Genomic DNA, 21,606 nt, shown 5'->3' on the forward strand with positions numbered 1-21,606 from the left:
TACAGTGTATGGTGGATATGATTTTACTTTTTGTTTTTCTTAATAGTCCTTACCTCAGAAGAAGTACTGAGTTAAATGGTCTGAAGCAGCACAGCTGCTGTCATATTTCTATGACTTGAACTATGAAAGCAATATAAGGATGGAGATATTCCATCAAAGTTTGCTGCCACTGTTGGCAAGCATTATTTCATCCATTTTTTTCATTTATTGATAGCTTAATTTGTAAATAGCAAGTATTGGAAGACATAATCCTGTCTGAATTTTAGACTCATCCAAATTCAGCATTGTCTACTTTTGTCTATCACTGCCTGTTTCTTTGTGTCAACAACACATGTTGTCATTGTCCATTATGTTGCCTCAAGAAACTCCACAGTTGCTTTCTATCTTTATATAATGTTGATATTTTGCCATGATTTCACTAATTCAAACTAGATGTTTGTTGTTTCAAGATCTGGTATTTCTGTTGTTTATTGCAGTAAATTTATTTGTCTTTTCAAGATTAAATGGCCCATCTGAAGGAACTTAGTGAAAATCACCTTGAAATATTTTGCAAGTGCATATTCTATTTTTGTCATCACTATTCCATTGTCTTAGTCTTTGGAACATAAATATTTATATTGTCTTGATGCAAATGATACTGCTTCCTGTTCGACTTTACATATTGAAACTTCTGTATTCTTCATCCTTCTCATTAATTTACCCAGAATTTCAGTCACTAGAAGTTAACTCCTTCTTTCCAGACATTTTAGTTAGCAAATGATCAAACCAGAAGAAATAGGTAGAATATTTTTAGTAAGAAGACTAACTAAAAGACTTCAGTATCTCCCACCTATTTTTTTAAGATTATATAATGTAGCAATTGCTTTACAGATCTGTTTTCTTCATTGGTTTGTCAGGCAGGGGGTTGCTGTTCTATTTATGACTACTTTAAAATTGTGTCTTTCCAACCTTTAGCATATGAATTCATAGAAAAAGGATGCTAGTGATATAGAGAGATAAAATCAATTTTCTGGTTATATTTTTATGAGAGACTGCTTTCTCTGCTGAGCTCTTAAAATTCAAAGGTCAGATCTGACACCTGAGGTTTTGCTGGGGCAGGGAACCATCTTGACATAAATGTTTTGCTGATTTACCAGTATTTATAAGTTTCATGTTAACAGCAGGAGGAGTGTCTCTGGAAAGATTCTCCACACAAGAACTCTCATTCAGAAAATTCTGGTTGTCTGAAAAAAAAATAGTATAAATTAATTTGTATGAACACAGTATTGCTCCTGTGATATTCTGTGGGGGTAGAAAAGTCCCTATGGACAATTTTTTTTGCATGAATTTAGGCATGCTCACAACTCCCAAAGGGAGAGGGATGGTCCAGTTTGGTTAGTGGCAGAAGGTGAGGACCTCTAAGAAACCCAAAAAGAGTTCTACTTTCTTATTTGGCTTCTCTTGATTAATCCTTATTGTTGAATTTAGAGGTAATTAATGGGAAATACTTACTTCCACCCCCAGTCAGGATGTAAGCTGGCCATCTGTCTTCTGAGAATAGATGTTAACAGAGCTCTCAGAAACAGCTCTGATGATAAAAAAATCTGAGCACACCCCCGCTCAGTTCTTTATTCTCATCCTGGCATTGTGGTTAGAGCAGTCATTAGGAAACTGGTGACCCCCCTTGCCCTGAAGAAGAATGTGCTCCCCCAGCTTCTCCTAGGACACTTTCTGCTTCTTCTGAGGTACCTGGCTGAACTTGTACCTGGTAGTACAGATTTGCTTGTTGAAAGCAAATGTGTGAGAGCCCAGCCTACTTAAAAGGAGTCAGAGCCTCAGAATATAAATTTCTTATTAATGTCCATCCCCTAAATGGCTAGTGCCAAATTCACTCTTGGCTGTTTTCTGTTTTCTTCATGACTTTTAAGTTCCAAATGTGTAGCATCCCAGTTTCAGGATGCAGGATGGAGTGTTCTTCAGATGCAGAAGCCCTTACAGACTTTAGGAGTTGAGTCCTCTGGTTTCTGGCTAATTTTCTGACTGAAAGCCTTGTCTGGTCATTGTGGATTGTTCTCAGTCTGAGTTGTAAATCACTTTACTTTTATGAATCTTGGTACTGTCTGGGGGTGCAGTCTGACCCAATCAGCTCCATGTCACCCACTGTTGTGTGACGTCTGCAGCAGTGTGGGAATGTCTGCACTGAGGCTGCTGAGGCAGTACGGAGCATCCTCGGCTTGGCTTAGCCTGTGATCAATGCCTTACCCCAGGTGCGACTCTGGAATGTCCTCTGAGGATGTCAGGCCACTTGTGTAAGAGCCTCAAGACCCTCAAAAAGCTAATCAGTGCTCTGGACAGAGGGTGTGACCCTCACTTGTGCAATTGCCTGAACAAAACATTCAGGGTTGTCTGCATTTGCTTGGGAGTCCAGTACATCGTGCACACTTTGGAATCAAGAGTACATGAGGGCTTGCCTGCTGTGATTTGTCAGTCTTTGCAGGATGAATATTCACTGAACTCATATGCATTTTTTCTATTTCCTTCATAATTTCTATTACTTACTTCTACATTAGGGAAGTTTATGTACCCTGAGAGGTACCAACATATCCACATTAGGTAATAAAACAAAGTGTACTTGAATTTTCCTTCTTTTACACTTGCTTCAGCTGCTCTTTTGTAACTAGAAAGGAGGTGAAATACAGTTTCTCCTTCACGCTAAGGTATAGTTTCCACAGCAGTGGAAGGACCCAGAAGTGCCCAAATCTGCTGCTTTTGCATGCACGTTTTTCCCCCAGATTCTCTGCTTTAATGCAAATGGAGGCTGCAGTTGCCAAGATGTGTAATGTGTCTGCAGTCTAGGCCTTTCCTCTGTGGAACAACACTTCCTTCATATCTCACTGGCAATTTGAGCACAAGGAAGGTTTTATTTCCTTTTGTGCTCGCATGGTGCTGAGTGACCAGTCAGCAAAGCCCAGAAGGTGAAGTGATGAGCAGTGAGGTGATGCCTGTGATAGAAGCTCTCGGCCCCAGAGCTGCTTGAGCAGGATGCCCACATGTCCAGCCCTAATGTCCAGCCTAGGTGAGTGGACTGAGGTTTCAGCAGAGCTGTGTGGTGCTGTGGGACCAGTGGCTAGTAAGAAACACTGAGGAAAAGACTGCCAGAAAGCCTGTTTCCCAAAAGGGCTTTGACACAGCACTAGAACTGGGATTTGGAATGGGAAACTGTTGGTATAAAATATTAGGTTTCTTGATTCAGAAATTAAAAATCTTGCCACTTTACATTTGTTCTCAGTGCTCAAAATCCATCTGTTCAATTGTCCCTTTCCTGGTGAAGCATTTTTGCATATATCTGCATTACTCTATATTTCTGAGCCACAAGGAATGGAAATTTGTTGTTGAGAGCCTTTTTTCTTTTTTTTCCTAGAAGATTTTTCTGCTCCAAAGTCAGAACAAAGGGGAGGAAATGAGCAAACCTTTCCCAAAAACACAACCTGAGACCTTACAGGAACAGACTGTAGGAATTCCAGGTTTCATGGAAAAAAATAATTCTTTTGGTTCTTAGCAGAATTATTAATAACAGTTCTTGTGAGATAAAATGAAATGATAAAAACAAAAAAGGAATTTAAATTCAAGTGAGAGTTACCTACACTTTTGCATTTTTTCTGCTTCCCTCTTTATGTAAGAAAATAAGAACTATCATACCAGCTTGCACAACTTCCCCCACCCACCATTGCCAGGTCTTTATCCTGTTGCTAACTAAAAGCACAAGCCATCAATAATGGGTGAAGAAGAGGATGATAAACTCTGCTGGTGTCAACCACAGGGGATGGACAGCCTCAGTTTAAAGCAGCTTTTCCAACAGCACCTGAAATGGTGATGAGTGTGCTTCTCCTTGAGTCATGCCTCTTGAAACCAACTGTGCATTTACTTGACTAAAAACTTCACGCAGCAATTAGCTTTGGGTTTTACTTGTGTGAAAGATTAGTGTTTTCTGCTTTAACTGTATATCTGCTAATTTCCCTGTTTCCTTTCTCATGACAGGTACTGAAAAATAATTTCCAGTGTAATTTTTCCTGGTGCTGAAAGTCCTCTCCTTTTCTCAGCCACAGAGTGTCAGACAATTTAGTTTATTCTTGTAGCAAAAGCCCTTTTTGCCTCTGATATCCTTACTGCTCTTTTTAATAACTTATTTTCATGCAACAATATCTTTTTTGTCAGTGGGGACCAGAATCACACCCAGTGCTCAAGATAAGGATGTGTTGCAACAGTATAATAACATTTCCTGTTTTGTTCTCTGTTATTTTGCTAGTAACTCTTCACAATCTCTTTGCCTTCTTGGTAGCTTCTGAACATCAGGCTTTTTTGCAGAGAAAATCCAAAATTACCTCAAGATGTCCTTTCCATGTAGCAAAAGATGATCACTTTGTATGTGTTTGTAGGACTATTTCCCTGAGAATAGGACTTTGTTCAGTTCAACAGCTGAAAGAAACCAAATAAAGCTGGAGGACATGGAGGACATGATCCAAGCTGATCTCATGGCATTTCCCATGAATATTTATCTACTGTCCCAAAGCAATCATTCTGCTCTACAGAACTGACTGGCATTTCAGTTAGTTTCACACAAGCTAGGAAACTTCCAACATTTGGGCCTCATCCTGGAGCCTCAGTCCTGGACTGGCGGGCTTGGAGGAGACAGGTGGAGAGCATGGCCTTCGGGTTCTGGCATGTGAGGCTGAGAGGTGGTGCAGGAGGACACAGAGGGGCAGCTGCTCGTGTCACACAGTGCAGAGCACACTCTTCACTGCTGATGTGGGAGGTCTCAGACAAGCTTGTTTTCTGCAGGCTGTCAGCTGCAGAAGATAACTTCAGGAAGTTTGGCCTACGGTCATGGATTCTGAGAGCAATTGGGCAGGAGTGCTTGAAATCTTCAGTTCTTTGAAAGCACTGAGGTCCTCAGAAGCTGCAAGCAGCCTGCAAGCTCTGCTGCTGGCTATCGAGACGAAGTAGAACACAGATGCTTACAATTGACATTTTTGGATATGAAACAAACAAGAGCTAACCTCCATATCTGGCTGAACACACACTGAAGACTCGTATTTCTAGTGTAGGCATTGATTAGCTGTGGATTAACCTCCTCATGGAGGAGGCAAGAGCTTGGGCTCCACTGCCTCAGAGAACTGCCTCACAGAAACCGTGGACCCAAAATCTGAAGAATAAATGACTTTAAACAGTGTTTGTCTTATGTTGACTCTACCATTCAACGTTGTTTTCCTGTAGAACTGTGGATTGCCTATATTATAATGCCGACATCCTATGGGGAAAGCACATGGGATGTGCTTTCTACTGTGTCTTGCCTGCAATGTGTGCTTCTTACTGGCACCTTGCAAGACAAATTTTTGAACAAAGACTCACAGATCTGTGAAGAAGTCCTGGTGAAGACCTGCTTGTGTTTGCAACAGGCCATAGTCACATATAGAGTCTTTTCCATGTAGAATCCTACAGAAATTAGGATGTTGGCCCGGTTGACAATGAGAAAGTGAGTAATTGATACACCAAGACCATGTTAGGTGTTAGAAATTAGGATGTTGGCCCGGTTGACAATGAGAAAGTGAGTAATTGATACACCAAGACCATGTTAGGTGGTGGTAGTAGGCATGATGACTATGGATGAGAATAAATAGCTCATTTTATATTGATGGGAAAAGAAGATTGGCTCCTGGAAGAGCACATCTTCCAGGAATACTTGCAGGAAATCATATGGAAAACTGTTTTTGATAAAGAAAGGATTCTTGGTTAGTGAGGGAAGGCAAAACATATTATGCTGAGTTTCTATTTTAATGGTGGAGAATCAAGCCTGAAATCTGGGGTAATAGATGCTAAAAGGCACTCTGCACATACACATTTGGCACCTCTACAGTTTACAGAGGTAGGCAATAGTCTTTATTCTCATAATTTCTTAAAGCTAGCCAAACTGTGAGCATAGAGTACAATTAACAGCCCATTTTCTGACATAGTCTATTCTAATTTCCATGTGAATAGCTGCCAAGAGCCAGGCCCAGAGAAAGTTTTCAGGTTCATAGCCCTCCCTGTTTTGACAGGTGCTCTAAGTTCTAAGAATTACGTGTTCTAAGGATTTTTGAACTCTAGCAGAGGAGTCCTTGGTGTTTGGATGCCTGGTGCTTCCACTATAGAAAAACTAACAAATATGCTGGGTTTTTTATTATAGAAAAAAATTACTCGGGCAATATTTCATTTTTATGAGAAGCTTAGTTTTTTCTTCCAAAATACTTTAAACTTTCAGGGAATGCAAACTCTAAGTGGCAGCCAGATCTGATAAATGCAATTAGATAATATTAAAGAGAAAAACAGTTCTTCCAAAAACCCAGACCATAACCTAGAGAAAAAAAAAATTCCTAAGTAGTGGTATCGTAATTTTTTTTAATAATGGAAACTCTGCTTTCACATGCTGTCAGTATGTCATGACCCTCTTCTCCCAGTAAGACATTAACTTCCAGTAATTCATATACATTAAGGAACAAATGAGGCTATTTAGTAAGATATCCTTATAAACAATATAATTTGTCAACAAGTTATCTTCATTAACTTTCCAGAGAATTGAAATCCATTTTAGTTGTGTAAATCAATAACAATTGTGTCTTATCATCCAAGTTACAATTTCCAGAATTCCACATATTTGTAGATATGTCTACCTAAGAAATTGTGTAGAAAGAACCTCTTTGTTCTCAGGAATGAGGTCAGATAGGAACAACAAAGATGTGCTGATTAATTGTTTCCACAGCAAAGAAAAATGGAGTGGGTGATGCATGGAAGGAAATTAACTTCCCATGTGCTCAGAGGGGAATGTTGGCTGTGAGGACCCGGGAGGTCTGGAATAAGTCTATGATGCTGCACCAAGAGCTGGCCTCTTTAACTTAAACTTTTGAAGATTTCACTTATGGACATCTTGTTTCATCCCTGAAGCTATTTAGACACAAGAATGATGATTACTTCAGAGTCGTGTATAAACTTAGGATAGGCTTTTGTGTTATAAACTTAGGATAGGCTTCTTGCCCAAAGATAATTGTCTGTTCAGACTCATCATCACCTCTGTATTGTAAGGCGTTCTGGCATCTAAGGACAGAACCACCTGTGGGAATGGAAGATTCTGGAGCCTCAGCAAAGTGTTTCAAATTTCCATAAGAGCAACAGATGTGCTGCACAGATCCTTTCTGTGGTAGGGTTTGTGGTCTTCCCATGGGGATCCTGCTGGTGGCCTGGTGACATTCAGACACTCAGAACAGCTGCTGTTGTTTTCATTTTGGCTGCTGTATCCAGACCCTGTGGGATGACAGTGCAGCTGCTTTCGTTTTGGGGCAAGGCATGAGGCAGAGAAATTTAGAATTTCTTTAGAAAAGGAAACTGGTTTTAAGATACAAAGGCTTTTTTAGTGATATTATGGTTTTTGTTTGAATACTGTCCTTGGCCTGACAAGCATAACTGCATTGTTAGATCTTTTATAAACTGCTGGTGATCAAATAGCTTATCAAGTAATGTATCAATGTGCAAGCCAAAGGAAGGAAATATTTGCCCTCCACATAAAAAAAAGCACAAATATGATTCTGTGATATGATTGCTTTAGCCAATTACTTCCATCAAGATAGTCACCTCTATTTCACATCCTCTGAACTGTAATACATTATCTGGCATCTACAGTGTATTTGAAAACTTCATATGATACTTACTGTTTCTGGCTTGGTGGGATGAAGGAGTGAGATGAGTAGGATAAAAATACCCTGATGGTTAGGGTAAAAAACTTAAATTCTTCTTGTTAATCCTTTGCTGTCTACATGCATGCCCTCACTTACTGCTGTGTGGGAGCCTGTCATGCCAGTTAACCTTGCCTGGCCACCATGGTCCCACCAAGCTGCTCTATTCCCCTCTCAATAGGATAGGGGAAGGAAATATTGAAAAAAATCCATAGGTTGAGAAAACGATAGGTGGATGACTTATCAATTACCACCAAAGGCAAATCAGACTCAACTTGGGGAAATTATTTTAATTTGCCAATTATTAACAGAATAGGATGGTGAGAAAAAACCCCAAACTAATCCCATCCTCTCCCAACCCCTCCCTTCTTCCCAGGCTCAATTTGACTTCCAAGTGTCTTACCTCTTCCTCCTGAGTGACATGGGGGAATGGAGAACAGGGGTTGTGGTCAGTTAATAACATTTTGTTATGAACTTCCTGCATTCCTTCTTCCTCCTCACACTATTCCCCTGTTGCAAAGGGGGTGTCCCTCTCTTATGAGACACTTGACAAACTTCTCCAGCGTGGGGCTTCCCATGGGTTAGAGTTCTTCACCAACAGCTCTAGTGTGGGTCTTTACAGGGGCTGCAGCCCTCTGGAACAGACTGCCCCAGTGAGTCTCACATTCTGGAAAACCTCCTCTTAAATGGCTCCCCTGTGGCCTCAGCTCCTGCCAGGAACCTGCTCCAGCATGGATTCTCTATGACTACAGCTTCCTTCAGGTCACATCCACCTGCTCCACTCTGGCATCCTCCATGGGCTTCAGGAGGACAAGCCGTGTCATCATGACTTTCCCCATGTGATACGGTCCTGTTGCTAGGGTGGTTTTCTCTGGCTAGCCCACACCCTTTAGGATCATGTCAGGAGTGGCCGCCCCCAAATCTCTGGGTGATGGTGCACACAGAGGCACACAGACCCTGCGGCAGCTGAGCAGGCAAGGCCCTGCACCGAGGATTTGGGGCAAAGGAAGCCAGAGGGGCTGCTTGTTTGGGCTCTGAGAGGCTTTATTCTCAAGGGGGATCCAGGGACAAATGACCAGGGTTAAAGGGGAGAACAGCTGCTTTTAAGGAGAGGAGGATCAGGGGGAGGATACAGCTCCTGGCCAATGGCCAAAGAGCATGGGAGGAATATCGGGTAAGGATTAGCCAGTGGGGGATAGGATGGGAAGTATAGGATGGGGAGGCTTGACTTGCCAAGAGATTACTGAGACAAGGATGATGGACAGGGAAGATTCTAGAACAAGGGGTGTACATTCTCTTGACAGACAGGGGACAGGGCTATCACTTTAGGGACAAATAAGGAGACAGGGAGATTGGAATGGGGATTGATATTTCAACTGGTGGGAAAAACTGAGGTAAACAACTTCAGGGACAAACCATCTGGGGAGCAGAACAGGGTACCTGGAACACACTGTTGCAAACTTAGAATGAAAATACCTAAACAAATCAACTCAGGAGAAACTATTGCAACAAATCAAACTGTAAAAAACCAACTACCACACCCATGGTCTGAAAGGGAATCTTTGCTCCAGCACTTGGAGCACCTCCTTTCCTTGTTCATTGCAGGGTTGTCTCAGCCCTTACTCACAGTTGCTGTGAAGCAGTTTTTTTCCTTTTCTTAAATATGTTTCCATAGAGTACCTACCAATGTTGCAGACGAGCTCAGCTGTGGCCAGCGTGGGTCTCTCTGGGAGCTGGATGGAACTGGTTCTGTTCAACATTGGGGCAGCTCTGGGTGTCTTCTCACAGAAGTCACCTCTGTACCCTCCCAAGTTTTGCCGAAAGCAATACACTCTGGTTAAGAATGTATCCACCAACAGTGTCTTCTCGGGGTAACTGTCTCAAGCTTCTCAGTGAAAGGAACCATCAGAGCTATTTGGAGACAAGCCCCTCCATCACCCACAATGTAAGTGGTACTAGGGCTGCATGACCAATGATAAAGGCCAGGGGAAACCTTTTCCTTGGAAACAGTCCAGCTCTATTAGAATACTACAAACCTTGAAAAATCTTTCTAATTTCCCTTTTACAGAAAACATGAGATGCCTTTGCTACCCACAAGAAGCGGACCTTGTCACACATGAACAGGAAGAACACTGCAACCTCAGCAGGCTGGATCCCCACCAGCCAAAACACATTCGACCTGACACAGGTGTGGGCACACCCAACAACAGCGTCCCCTGCCATCCCACCGTTTGCCAATTCCATCAGAGCCCCCTGGGCTGGCCTCAGTAAATGCACATAGTGAAACCATTCCTGGTAAGGTCACTTCTGTCTGAATGTTTCCCTACTGTGTCCACTGACAGCCTGCAGGCGAGGTGCGGAAACTGTACCCAGCAAATGTTTCCTGGCTAACAGAGTCAGGTATTAGGCAAGCGAGGCTAATGTGCTGCTAGGCTAAGCACTGCTTCTTGGAGCAAAGTGAACTCTGAGGGTGCTGAGTTTCTGTTTTCTTATCTCTGTTTTTTATCTCAGGACTTTATCTTTTTTCAATCTCATTGTTTTTCCTCTTGCTTGAACTCCTAACTCTTAAGAGGTCAGTAACTTAATTCAGTCTGGGTTTTCAGGCTTTGTATCTTGTGTGGCTTTAGCTTGCATATTTTTCACAGGAATAATTTTGCCAACACATTTAAGTTCATATACTCGTGCTGTGCCAAAACAGTCAGTGAATCACTGATGGTTGAATCTCTGGATCATTGACTCCTAGTACTGGTAAGGACCTGTGGGGCCAGCTGCATTCTTTGTGATACCAATACTAAATTGTTCTTTAACACTGAATGGCAGCTCCACTAGTTTCCCAGCAAATTTCTAGTGTTTCGCTACATTACCTTTTAAAAGATTTTTCTGCAGTCATGCTTAACTATTCCCTGCTTTTGTTCAAAGCTATTACTTCTTGATCTCTTTGCTTCAAGAACAGATGATTCGCTTGCTTGCTGTAGTGCTATGCATACAGGCTGCCAAGGGAGCAATTAACCCCTCAAAGAAATCTCTTGAGGTATTTCTGTAATCTCTTTTTTCCATAAATTTATCAGTAGGATTTTGTTTTAGAAGATGGGCCCTAAGTTGCAAAGCATTCAGCATTGATTTTAGTTTCTTATGAAAGCTACAGAATGGCTTTTGTTCAGCTAACAACTATCCTCTTTAGCCAGGAGCTGTTTCCCATCGGCACCATGATCTGGGAACAAGCTGGGCATTGGGAACAGACTACAGGTTTAAGGGCTCTTCTGAGGTATGAGCAACACTATGAGCACCTCTGGTCTAAGTTTCAGTGGACTTTGTCATAGAACAACCTTTTATGTGCCTAGAAAAATGAAGTTAGCTTTACCTGAATATATTTAACCCTTTCCTAGATGAAAATGACTTGTTGTGGTTAGAGGATATTGAACCAACCACTGAATGCAGATGGTTACTCCAGAATTTTCACCAAAGTGTCTTACACCAGGAAATGAGAAAGACCTTGATTCTGATGAAACCTCACAAACTTGAGCAGGGAGTAATTTGTGAGCTTTCGAAGGTAGAAGTCTGAACTGTTTGACCAAAACATTTTGAGATTTCATTGTTGCAGGTTGGTCTGCTTATTTTTTTAGCTCCTTTTTTTTTTTTTTTTTTTTTTTTTTTTTTTTTTTTTATGTCACATGGTAATTACAACCCCACGGATCACTTCAAAGGAAATATAATACCAAGAGCTGGGGAGACCATGGGTGTGATATAGGTAAGGTTTTTGCACACTGGCACAAAATTGGTATATCTTTGTGTATTGATGTGGAGTTGTTGCATGCTGACAGTAGAGTCCCAGGAACACTGGCAGGAACAGATAGAATTCACAACACTGCCAGGGAAGGGAAACAAATGTTTGAATGACCATAGGATAAAATATTTCCATCACAGACTTAATTTAGATCTTGGTGCAGATAACTGTTTTTTCAGCATCTTCTTCGATCAGCTTAGCTTCAGTGAAACAGTTTCCTGCATTAAAAACTGTTCCTGACTCTCCAGAGACTTTTCAAGCTGTTCTCGGGGAGCTGCTGCTGGACTAGACCACGCAAAGCTGTTACTTGTTTTCAAGCAGAATCTGTTTCAAAGTGCCTTCTGCCATCTGAATGTCTCCTCTCTGTGCTCCCCAGCCAGCAGATTTATTTTACTATAACTTTGCTAAAAAGAAATAATTTGCAATAAAGGAAAACCTGTGCTAGTGGTAAAAGTATCTGATTAATTAGAACTATAAGATGCTGTTATAGGTACTTAAAGTAAATTGCTACAGTAATTTGCATGTTTTGCTCTGTTGAGTGGGAGGTGTCTCAGAATTAAGCTGTGTATCTTGTTGCTACAGATAGGAACTGCTGAAGCCAGATAAAAGGAGCTCACAGTAATATCTGGTACAAGATAAGACACATCGACAGAGAACAAGCCACTTGTATTCTTTTTGATTTTTCCATATGGTAGGTCAAATTTTTATATTGTCATTTAACCAGAAATAATAGAAGTATTTTATAAGAAAGTTTATTTCAGTTCAAATAGTGTCGTGACTAACATAAAAATTTACCTTGTAGTGAAGTGTATTTAGAAATGGATTTTGCCATCAGTTTCCTTGTATATATTTTTACTAATTTGACTAATTAGTAAAAAGCTTCACTCCACAATTGATTTTCCAGAGTTTAGCATATTTATGTATTTTTTGTTTAAAAATATTTTTTAAGAATAATGCGTGTGTCAATTCTAGAAGTGCTATGCTTTAATGCTGAAATTCCTAAATTTTATACTTAACACCTGTAACGTGTAATTGTTAACTCTTGTGAATGCTAGGTTTGGGAAGTTGAGTTTTGCTGTTGCAATTTTAACAGGACATTTTTAGTCAGAATGCATTTTCTGGTTTGATAGAAGAATGAAAATCACTTCCAAAAGGTGTATGGATGTATATATCTGTAAAAAAAAATTCACAAGCCTGCTCTTTTGTGGTATACTTACATTGTAAAGTCTGTTAAGTTTTTTGGGTAGAAATTGCAATACTATTTCCAGGTTTTGTTAGTATGCTAGGTAATTTTGTCACTTATATAAACAGTATTATAAACATCTTGTTGGAAAATAGAATTTTGGAAAGAAAAGCAGAAATATGTTTTTAACACAGTTGCCTTCAGAGAAGTAAGGAGTTAAGCCCCAAGGACCACTGCTTCTGCAATATACACAGTGGGTTCCCCCTTCTCTCACCTTCCTTTGGATCATTAGGAATTAGGCTTTGACCTACTCAGCTAATTGTCCCAAATTTTGGATCTAGTGCTTTTTCAGCACCACACTGAAGTTCTTGTTTACAGAGCTTAGGCTTACACTCCTGCCATGTGTAGCTATAGGAAGGAGCTGTAAGGCACTGCAGAGCCTGTCCTTCTCTTGCTGTTTTCTGTCTATACCTGCAACCTCTGTTTGAGTTCATATTGAGGTAGTTTGGTGTTTACTGCTGACTTCAGAAAATTCAAACAGAACCATGTTGCTTCTTTAATTGCATGAGCTCTTTGAATTTTCAGGGAATATTCCTCTTTTATTAGAGCCCTCTATATTGTACATATTCACACACACATCACCCGTACCCTACTTGAACTGCTGGTGGTACACAGCAACTTAAAAATGGAGGGAAATTCAATAAAGCAATCATCAAATTTGTGGGAAGCATCTCAGCTTAAATATTCTGCATTCTTTTGGTGCAGGCTGGTAGCCCAGTATGTGTAAGGTCTGTCAGATATATTTTTTCAGTAAACAGAAGGCTAACTGCAACAACTGGCAAGTATGGAGATAGGAAATTATGAATTTCTTACTCCTGAATAATTCTGGCACTTGTTAGAAAAGTTGGTGAGGGCAAGTAATTGGCTGTCTCCCTTCCTGGACAAAGCTGTATCTTAAAAATGGTGAAAGCACATCTCCTTGCTACTTTCTGATAATCACCAGCCTTCCATTTCTAGGGCTGCAATAGCACTGGCAATAAGGGACTTGCCAGAGTTTCCAACAGTGGTATTACTTGTGGCTAAATTCCTAATAAACTCTTACAAATAAAATATCAAATGAGAAAACCCCCTCATTTTAGAAAGACTCCAGACTTAGTCTATGAAATTATTTTTCTTTAAAAATCAATCAGTTTAGTTTTTGTCATCTTGCTGAAGTATCACTCACTTAAACAAGATAGCTCTAAAAAATAAAAGGGCGGTTAATATAACTGCTGGCAGACCTTGTCAGGGGCAAATAAGTTGTTGGAACAAAACCAAAGACTTCGGCAATAAAAAGCCTCCCAGTAGAGAAGGTATATTCTGTATATTTTTAATCCCTGATAGTGTTAGAAATGATTCTAGGAACAAGCCTCATGCTCTAAATGATGAACAAAGCTGAATGCTTTGCTGTGCTGATGTTGTGAATTTCATTGTGCCATTTTGTGACATGTCTTTTTCTCCTAAGGGTCTGTCCAGTCCTAGGTCACTCATAACCCCTGTTCTGGACCACCTTGTTCATTCCTTCCAGGGCAAAACTCTTGATGTTAGTGTTGAAAGGTACCCTCTAAAAATCTCCTCAGTTGGCCTAAGGTTTCTTTAAAATTAAAGAAGTCAGTGGATTTGCACTTACATGTGGTGCTTTTCTCCAGCAATAATGAAAGCAAGTAGATTCTCATAAATAATATTTCTCCTGACTGGTCACTCACTTCCTGTAAAAGGCATGGCATCAGTTTTTGAGGGGACATTAACGCTGAGATGCTGCATTTTTTGGTCTAAACCTCATTTTTCCTATGATTTGTGAATATCCCCGCAATGAAATGTGGATATACCTACAATGAAATTCTCACACTTTTCTCTTCTAACACTGTTTTGTTATTGTTTTTTCAGAGATTAAGAATAACCCTCTGGATATTATTAAACCTTCTAAAAGAAGAAACTTTCCATATCAATACAAAGCTGATAATATTTCTGAAAGCTCAAAACTGAGTTTGCTCTGAATTTCAGACTTGGCAAAAACATAGAGCTTGATAACTCTTGTCAATGTTTATTTAGTCTGGAAGTTTTTGGCACTGAAATAAAAATTCCTTGCAGTAAGTGTGACGACAGTACTTAACATTTCTTGCCTGTTTTTACTACTCCCCTTGTGCTCACTATCTTTAAGATAAATTATATTTCCTTTCTGACTTATTTTCTCTTGAAAACAACTTGTCTATTTTCTGTAGGACTCTGTGACTGCTGCTTACTCACACACACCAGAAGAACCCACTGCTCTGTGATCTGCAGTGAAGAACTGCATTCAAGGCTTTGTCATGGTAAGTAGGATGCATACAGGATTGCATGCCTGCTGTCTCCTGAGATATTCCTGGATTAGGTCATCTTAATGCCCCTGATCAAATGGTCAGGTTTTTTAAATACAGGGGTTTGCTGGAGAGTTCTTGAGCCACACCATGTGGTATCAATTACAGCTGGTGCGTATCAGACACAAGTAAAAACATCAGTGGGATACAGGACCTGCCCTGCTGCTGTTAGCTAAGTACAATATTATGCTCCTTTACCTACCTTTCCAGTTCATTTCTTCAGTTCTCCTTCAGCTTAGAATTGTTTATGACACTCACCTGGTTTTGATCTTAATGCCTAACACTTACTTAGAGAAGCTGTCACTGAAGAGAGCTCCTCTTTCATAAAAATACATGTAAAAAGTATTTTGCATCTAAACAATTGATTGGATGTAACCTTAATTCAAAACCAGGGTGTACATTTTCAAACCCAGGATCTGTCCTTTTCCAAGCTGGGGAACAGTTTCTCTGCACTTGACTGTGAAGAGAATGCCAATGTACATTTATCTTCCTTTAAAAAAAAAAGCAAGCAAGATGAAAGAGGCTTCTGCCTGAGGAGCATCATGAGAGAGTAATTCCCTGACTCCCACTAAACTAAGTCATAACTATAGTTTCAATTATGATAGAACAAATAACATCACCTCAAAGCTGCAAAACTGCTGCTAGGTACACACACTTTACAGAACAGCTCACATGATACAGTTTATCACTGCATGATAACATTTTCTCTTCAATTTTCTGATGTACAATGATACATTGCTGATGCAGTCAGAGTATATTCTAAGATATCGATGTTTTTCTTCTTAGTTTAGAAATATGATGGGGCATATAGATTTGATCCTCCTGTCTACCTTCCTCTCGGTTTCCATGACATCTGAAACATGTAAGTCATGTTTTAAAAATACTTTCTGATAAGATTTGTTCTGTACACATCTGAAGGCTGTTTCCAAATTGGTGGTTTTATTTTTAAGCCTAAAGATAGAGAGTTCACCTCAAGCCAGAAATCATAACTTAAAATCTAGATTTTAATGTATATTAAAATGCACCAAACACTATCTATTTCTATGGCAGCAAGACTAGGTTCAACGTCTGCCACTTGACACCTCTGCAAGCAGAAAGAAAAGGGTCTTGAAAGAATTTGAGAGTAGCTGGTGCTCCAGGTCCCAGCTGGGCACAAACTCCAAGAGCATGTTTTAACTGCACTGAGTAGCGTGTATGCATATGCACCCTGCTGAATCAGGGCTGTAAATGGGTGCTGTCCTCTACAGAAATGCTCTTTAATGTCCTGGATTTGGGGGTGTAACAATAATTTTTCCCTGCACAGGGAGAATGTCCAGAGCGGTAAACTATTTCTGATGGGCCAGCTCTACTGACTCAGCCATTAAATGCTGAGCAGTGACACAGTGTTGCACAGCACTCACGTACTTCTATTCTCGAGCTGAGATGCTTATTTGTCTGAAAAATTCTCTAAGATATGATCTCTAAATATTTCTTCATATTCTCAATTTTACAATAGGAATGCTAAAGTTCAAGCAAATTAGATTTAAGATGCCAAATTCTGCTGAAGAATTTGCTGAGATGATTTTCACAGATGTCATTGAGTTTAGATGAGGCTTTTCTTTTTCAATGTCTTCTCTCTCCACACTATTTTTCATTGAAGAAATCTGTATTTTCAATGTGTTCCATCTTTGATGGAGCAATGTTGCCTTTTCTGACCCCCTTGATATGTCCCAGTGTCTTTGCAAGACTTGTGTGTGGGAAAACTGTTAAATGATGTGGTTGGGGTTACTCATACTCATACTTGGCTAATTTAGGAGCCCCAAATTAATAAGCAAAATGACAATATCAGTGGAGATTGACCACTTCTTTAGAAAGAACCAGGGCAGAAGTGTTCATCATGTAGGGGCTCTCAACTCCTGATTTGTACACCTACATGTCTAAAGCCACCACTGGGAAGTGTAATTTCTGATAGGCACTGTCTGTTTTGGTTAGCTGTTTGGTTATCTACTCTCATTTTCACACTCCCTTACCTACTGCAGCTCCTCTGCCAATCTATCTCAATCAGTTTCATTTCTCTGTATTAAAAAGGCATGAAAAAAACCACTCTTTGTTCTGTCACCATCCTTGCTCATACTCCCATCTTTTTCTTCTTAGAATGCAATTTAACTTTCAGATTAATGTTTGTTTTCAGTGGCCAGTACAATATTCAGGTACCTGAGCACTTAAGTATTTGTCAAAATTGCTTGATTCTAGTTTCTCTGGGCCAATTTCAGTACCCAAAAGCAGAAGTATACTCAGCTAAAAAAAAAAAAAAGTTTAGTGTCTTACTCCCAGATTTTCTTATGTGTGAGCACATGTAGTTTATTTTTCTAAGCTTCTTATTTTTTTTAGTTGTTTCTGTATCTTTTCACCTTCTCACTTTCTCATCGGATTCTTCCTTTCAGGCTATCACATTGCTTTCATTTTTCCCCACCCCATTTTTATGAACTTCAGAGATAAGCTGTTTTTTTGTGGTTTTATTTTATATTTCCTAAGGATCTAATCTACAGACTTCCTTCTTCTGTGATTTTTTTTCTTCCAAAAAAAAATATCAATTTCATTTCTCTGTATTAAAAAGGCAGGAAAAAAGCACATACCTATTGCATAAATAAATATTCATTACACTGAAGTAAGGAAAGATAACTACATTAAAGCCAGCATTTTTCTTTGTTTTAATTAATTTTTTGATTAAAAGCAGTATTTTAGGCAAAGATTTACATAATAAGATCATTGTAAGAAATCACTATTTTTCAATTAAATCCTCTTGTTTTTTACTGTATGCCCACTTCGAACCTCAAGATTTGTTTGTTTGTTTGTTTGTTTGTGCCCCCCATGTTAGTTACTGTTTTTGTTAACAAATTGCTTAATAACTCAAGGTAAACAAAATCTTTATTGAAAAACAGTCTAGTGAAAATAAGCTTGCTATGTTTCATCTCTGGGCCTACTGATCTCTGTCAGAATGCCAAGTTCTCTGTCTCAGCAGACAAAATTTTAATTTATCTGAGAATTTAATCTTTTGTTCTTTTGCAGTTGATCCTGTGGAAGGTGAGGCTTTAGTTATAAAATGTCCCAAGTGGAATTCACCTGTGAAAATCACCTGGTATCACACGGATACTCTCAAAATAATTCCTGCGGAAGAGGAGGGATCACGAGTATTTTCCATAGATAAATTTCTTTGGTTTCTGCCAACTTCTAGAGAGGATTCTGGAAACTACACTTGTGTAACACATTTGTAAGTGCCACATGGAAAGTGGAAGATGTAAGACTGGCAAGAATATATATTTTGATAATATATTCTAATTTTAATTTTTGGACATGATGACTTTTTTTCCATAAGTTTTCAGCCTGCAATTGCTATTTTTATGGCAGATCATTAAAACCAAGCTACAACTGAAATATAATAATCATCCACATGTTTATAGAATGACACACATTTGTTATAAGCATTGATATATTCCATGTAAAAATACAATTACTGACTGACATACCTTATTCCATTTTGAAAGTTCAAGTAATCGCACAAAGTCATACAACGTGAGTGTGCAAGTGCATTCATACAAGCCAGGAGAATGTTTCCAAAGTCCGATTCGTTACCCAAATGACACTGGAAGAGGAAAAATTGTTTGTCCTACCATTGATAACTATAAGAATGCTACTATTGTCCAGTGGTATAAGGTAAATAAAACCCTGATAGTGCCAGTGTAGGTCAGAATACTAAAAAGCTCTTTGCAACCAAACACATTTTTCTTTTCCAGGACTGCAAACCTCTTCAGGGACAGAGATACTTCAAAAAAGAGAAATATATTTATATTGAGAATCCAAGAAGGGAGGATGATGGTTATTATACATGTCACTTTATTTATACCCATAAAGGAAATATGTTTAATGTATCAGCAACAAGAATTTTCGTAAGTGGGGGTAAGACAGTAATTCTGTATCTTGCTAAGATTAAAAGACTAATGTCAACTTAGAGCAAAGGAAACTCCTTTTGTACATTAAAAAGAGAAAGTGTTTTGGTTGGTTTGTTTTATCATAGTTAAGATTTACATCAGCTTTATTAGATTAATTTTGTGGCTGGTCACCCACACAGAGCAAGATGGGGTAGTCTGCTCTGTTCTCATTCAGTTTTTTGTTTAAAAGATTCTGATGACTCTGGTTGGGTGCTGTGGTTGTTAGAGTTCTCTGGTAGCACATTTCCAAAATGAAGGATCTTCTCAGTGGAATGCCACAATGCTCTGCTTTCTATTTCTTGAGTGCAGCAAAATCTGTGGCTAATGAGGATTGTCTGGTGCTCACTAGATCAGTCATGTGTTGAGGACCTACAGCTTAGTACATTAATTTGATAGCAGGACTGAAAAAACTTTTAAATTCGTCTTAAATGAGACAAAATGAAGACGAGATATATATATATATATATATATATATAAATAGAAAATGTATGGATCTCAGTCATTACTATGTGTCTGTGATTTTGAACATAGCCAATATGACTGAGATGTGTGGACTTTGGGCTGCCTCTAGGATGCATTCTCCTCAAGGAAGCTTTGTATTTGGATGGTGTTCAGGAAACGGCACACAGAAATTTACAGCTTCAGATTGCATCAACTTGCAAAACTTCAAAATGCAACTTCATTTCTGCTATCAGATCAGTAGAAAAACAGTCAGAAAGACCTTTTCTCGGGGGGTGGTGGACATCTTGAGTTTGGCTCATGTGGTTGTTTTGTTGCTGTTTAGTTAGTTTGGTTTTTTTTAAAAGCATCCATCTGCAGAGTGAATATCAGGCCTTTTTGCTTTGGGAAGGTTCATATCTTGTGGGAAGAATGCAGGAGCCCTGGATGCAGCTTTTGCTGCCATGCTCAGATCTCAGTAACAGAGCTCATTCTGATTATTCTGAGCAGGACAGATTGAGCAGAGACCTAGTTCAGCAGCTGGGAAATGTGCTTTTCCTCCTTTTCTACCTGTTGCTCTACATGATCACAATCATGCTTTCCATGATACTTCTCTGCCTAACAATTTTTGTTTGAATGTACTTCTTGGGTTACAACAAAAATTTCTGGGTTTTATTTGGCCCAAGGCATTCAAATTTACAAGGCCTTTGTTACATCCAGACAGATCTTGAAGATCATCTAAATTCCTTTTAAAATAATTGCAGAAAGAAGACATCACAACATAACTGTGAAATCTGGGCTGGGTCTGGCATGTCTGCTCCAGGTTTTGCTAAATTCCAAGTACTTAATGTCAACTTTGAGTTTTTATCAGACCTTAAAATTGGTATGCTGACAACTGGAGCTGTTCTGTTTTGTTAGTATTAGAGAATTATGATATATATTCCTGTTGCCTTGCAGATCCATACTGATCCAGAGGAGTTTCTGCCTCTGACTGCTGGCAGCTAAGAACTTAGCATAGTCAGATAGCTGGGAAGCTACTGGCTTTCTTCTGACTTCTATTTTATCATATCCAGTCAGTCTGGGAAACAGGAACCGAAATGTGTTCCTAGAGAATTTTTTGGGAAATACATGTTTCACAGAGGTGCCTTGAGATGGAAAAGCTTAATGAAGAAAGGATTAGAAAGCCATATATTTGGAGTTCAGATACTGCATAAAAGTACATATTCACTATTTAATATAATTGATATGAGTAATTTTTCAAATGTCTCTTAAAACCCCAGAACAGTGGAGAAATTATAAGCCTATAACAGCATTTGCTTTTTTCCCCCACTCAGCAGCTAAAACAGTACTTCAAAACCTATTTTTTTTCCTTACTTTCTATATACAAAGGTAAAAATTAAATAGATGGGAAGAAAATACTGAAACTAATAACATATACATACTCCTCAGAGATATTTGGTTGTTGGAATAAAACCAGATGATCCCAACAGGATGTGAAACACTGTTAGTTTGCAATTCTCTTTTGTGATCATAAAATATTAATTGTACAGATTACAAGCCTTATATTACAAAATGCATTTTCACAGCTTGTTAATGCATGCTTTCTTTTCCTCTTTGATTTATAAAGTGAAATACTCACCTCTACCACCTCAAATCATATTTCCAAAGAATAACGATGTAGTAGAGACAGAGCTTGGTGAGTACAAATTTTAATTTGTTTTTAAATTAACATTTTGTAATGGTACAGTAAACATGGGTATTTTCAAGATGTAATAGTGAAACTTTTTGTCACAGTTTTGCACCATTTACCAGATTTAGTTGACTGACATTCACGTTCTTTTATTCCTCTTTCCCCAGTTGTTCAGAAATTAGATGCTCAAGAACAAGCTTCCTCTAGTAAGATGGTCAGTGCCTAGTGCACAGTGGTCTCTGCCTATCACTGTGGCAGTGTTACACAGAGAAAATTCACTTTACATTTGAAACCCAATTGCTGTACTGGTTGTATTGTCTCTTGTTTGCAAAAATGAAGGGATTTCTCCATGCTCCCTAATACCAAATCATGATCTAACCATAAGATTTAATAATCTTATCTAAG

General features: G+C 39.1%; 1 protein-coding gene across 5 annotated transcripts in view; it reads left to right on the forward strand.

The window, feature by feature from the left end:
* Nucleotides 1-21,606, forward strand: part of IL1RL1 (interleukin 1 receptor like 1) — a 37,787-nt gene that overhangs the window by 4,056 nt on the left and 12,125 nt on the right. The window contains exons 2-12 of one of the 5 annotated variants that reach the window (XM_085583035.1): nt 9,418-9,687; nt 9,811-11,007; nt 11,447-11,490; nt 12,109-12,217; nt 14,636-14,838; nt 14,971-15,060; nt 15,892-15,967; nt 18,154-18,355; nt 18,630-18,798; nt 18,879-19,041; nt 21,139-21,207. In XM_085583035.1, coding sequence (XP_085439161.1) covers nt 15,058-15,060; nt 15,892-15,967; nt 18,154-18,355; nt 18,630-18,798; nt 18,879-19,041; nt 21,139-21,207 — 682 coding nt within the window. In that variant the 5' untranslated portion in view covers nt 9,418-9,687; nt 9,811-11,007; nt 11,447-11,490; ... (1 more) ...; nt 14,636-14,838; nt 14,971-15,057. The other 4 variants (XM_085583051.1, XM_021538756.3, XM_085583061.1 and 1 more) reach the window with 4 other exon arrangements.

Source organism: Lonchura striata, chromosome 1 (assembly GCF_050655825.1).
Source record: "Lonchura striata isolate lonStrDom1 chromosome 1, ASM5065582v1, whole genome shotgun sequence".
Taxonomy (NCBI): domain Eukaryota; kingdom Metazoa; phylum Chordata; class Aves; order Passeriformes; family Estrildidae; genus Lonchura; species Lonchura striata.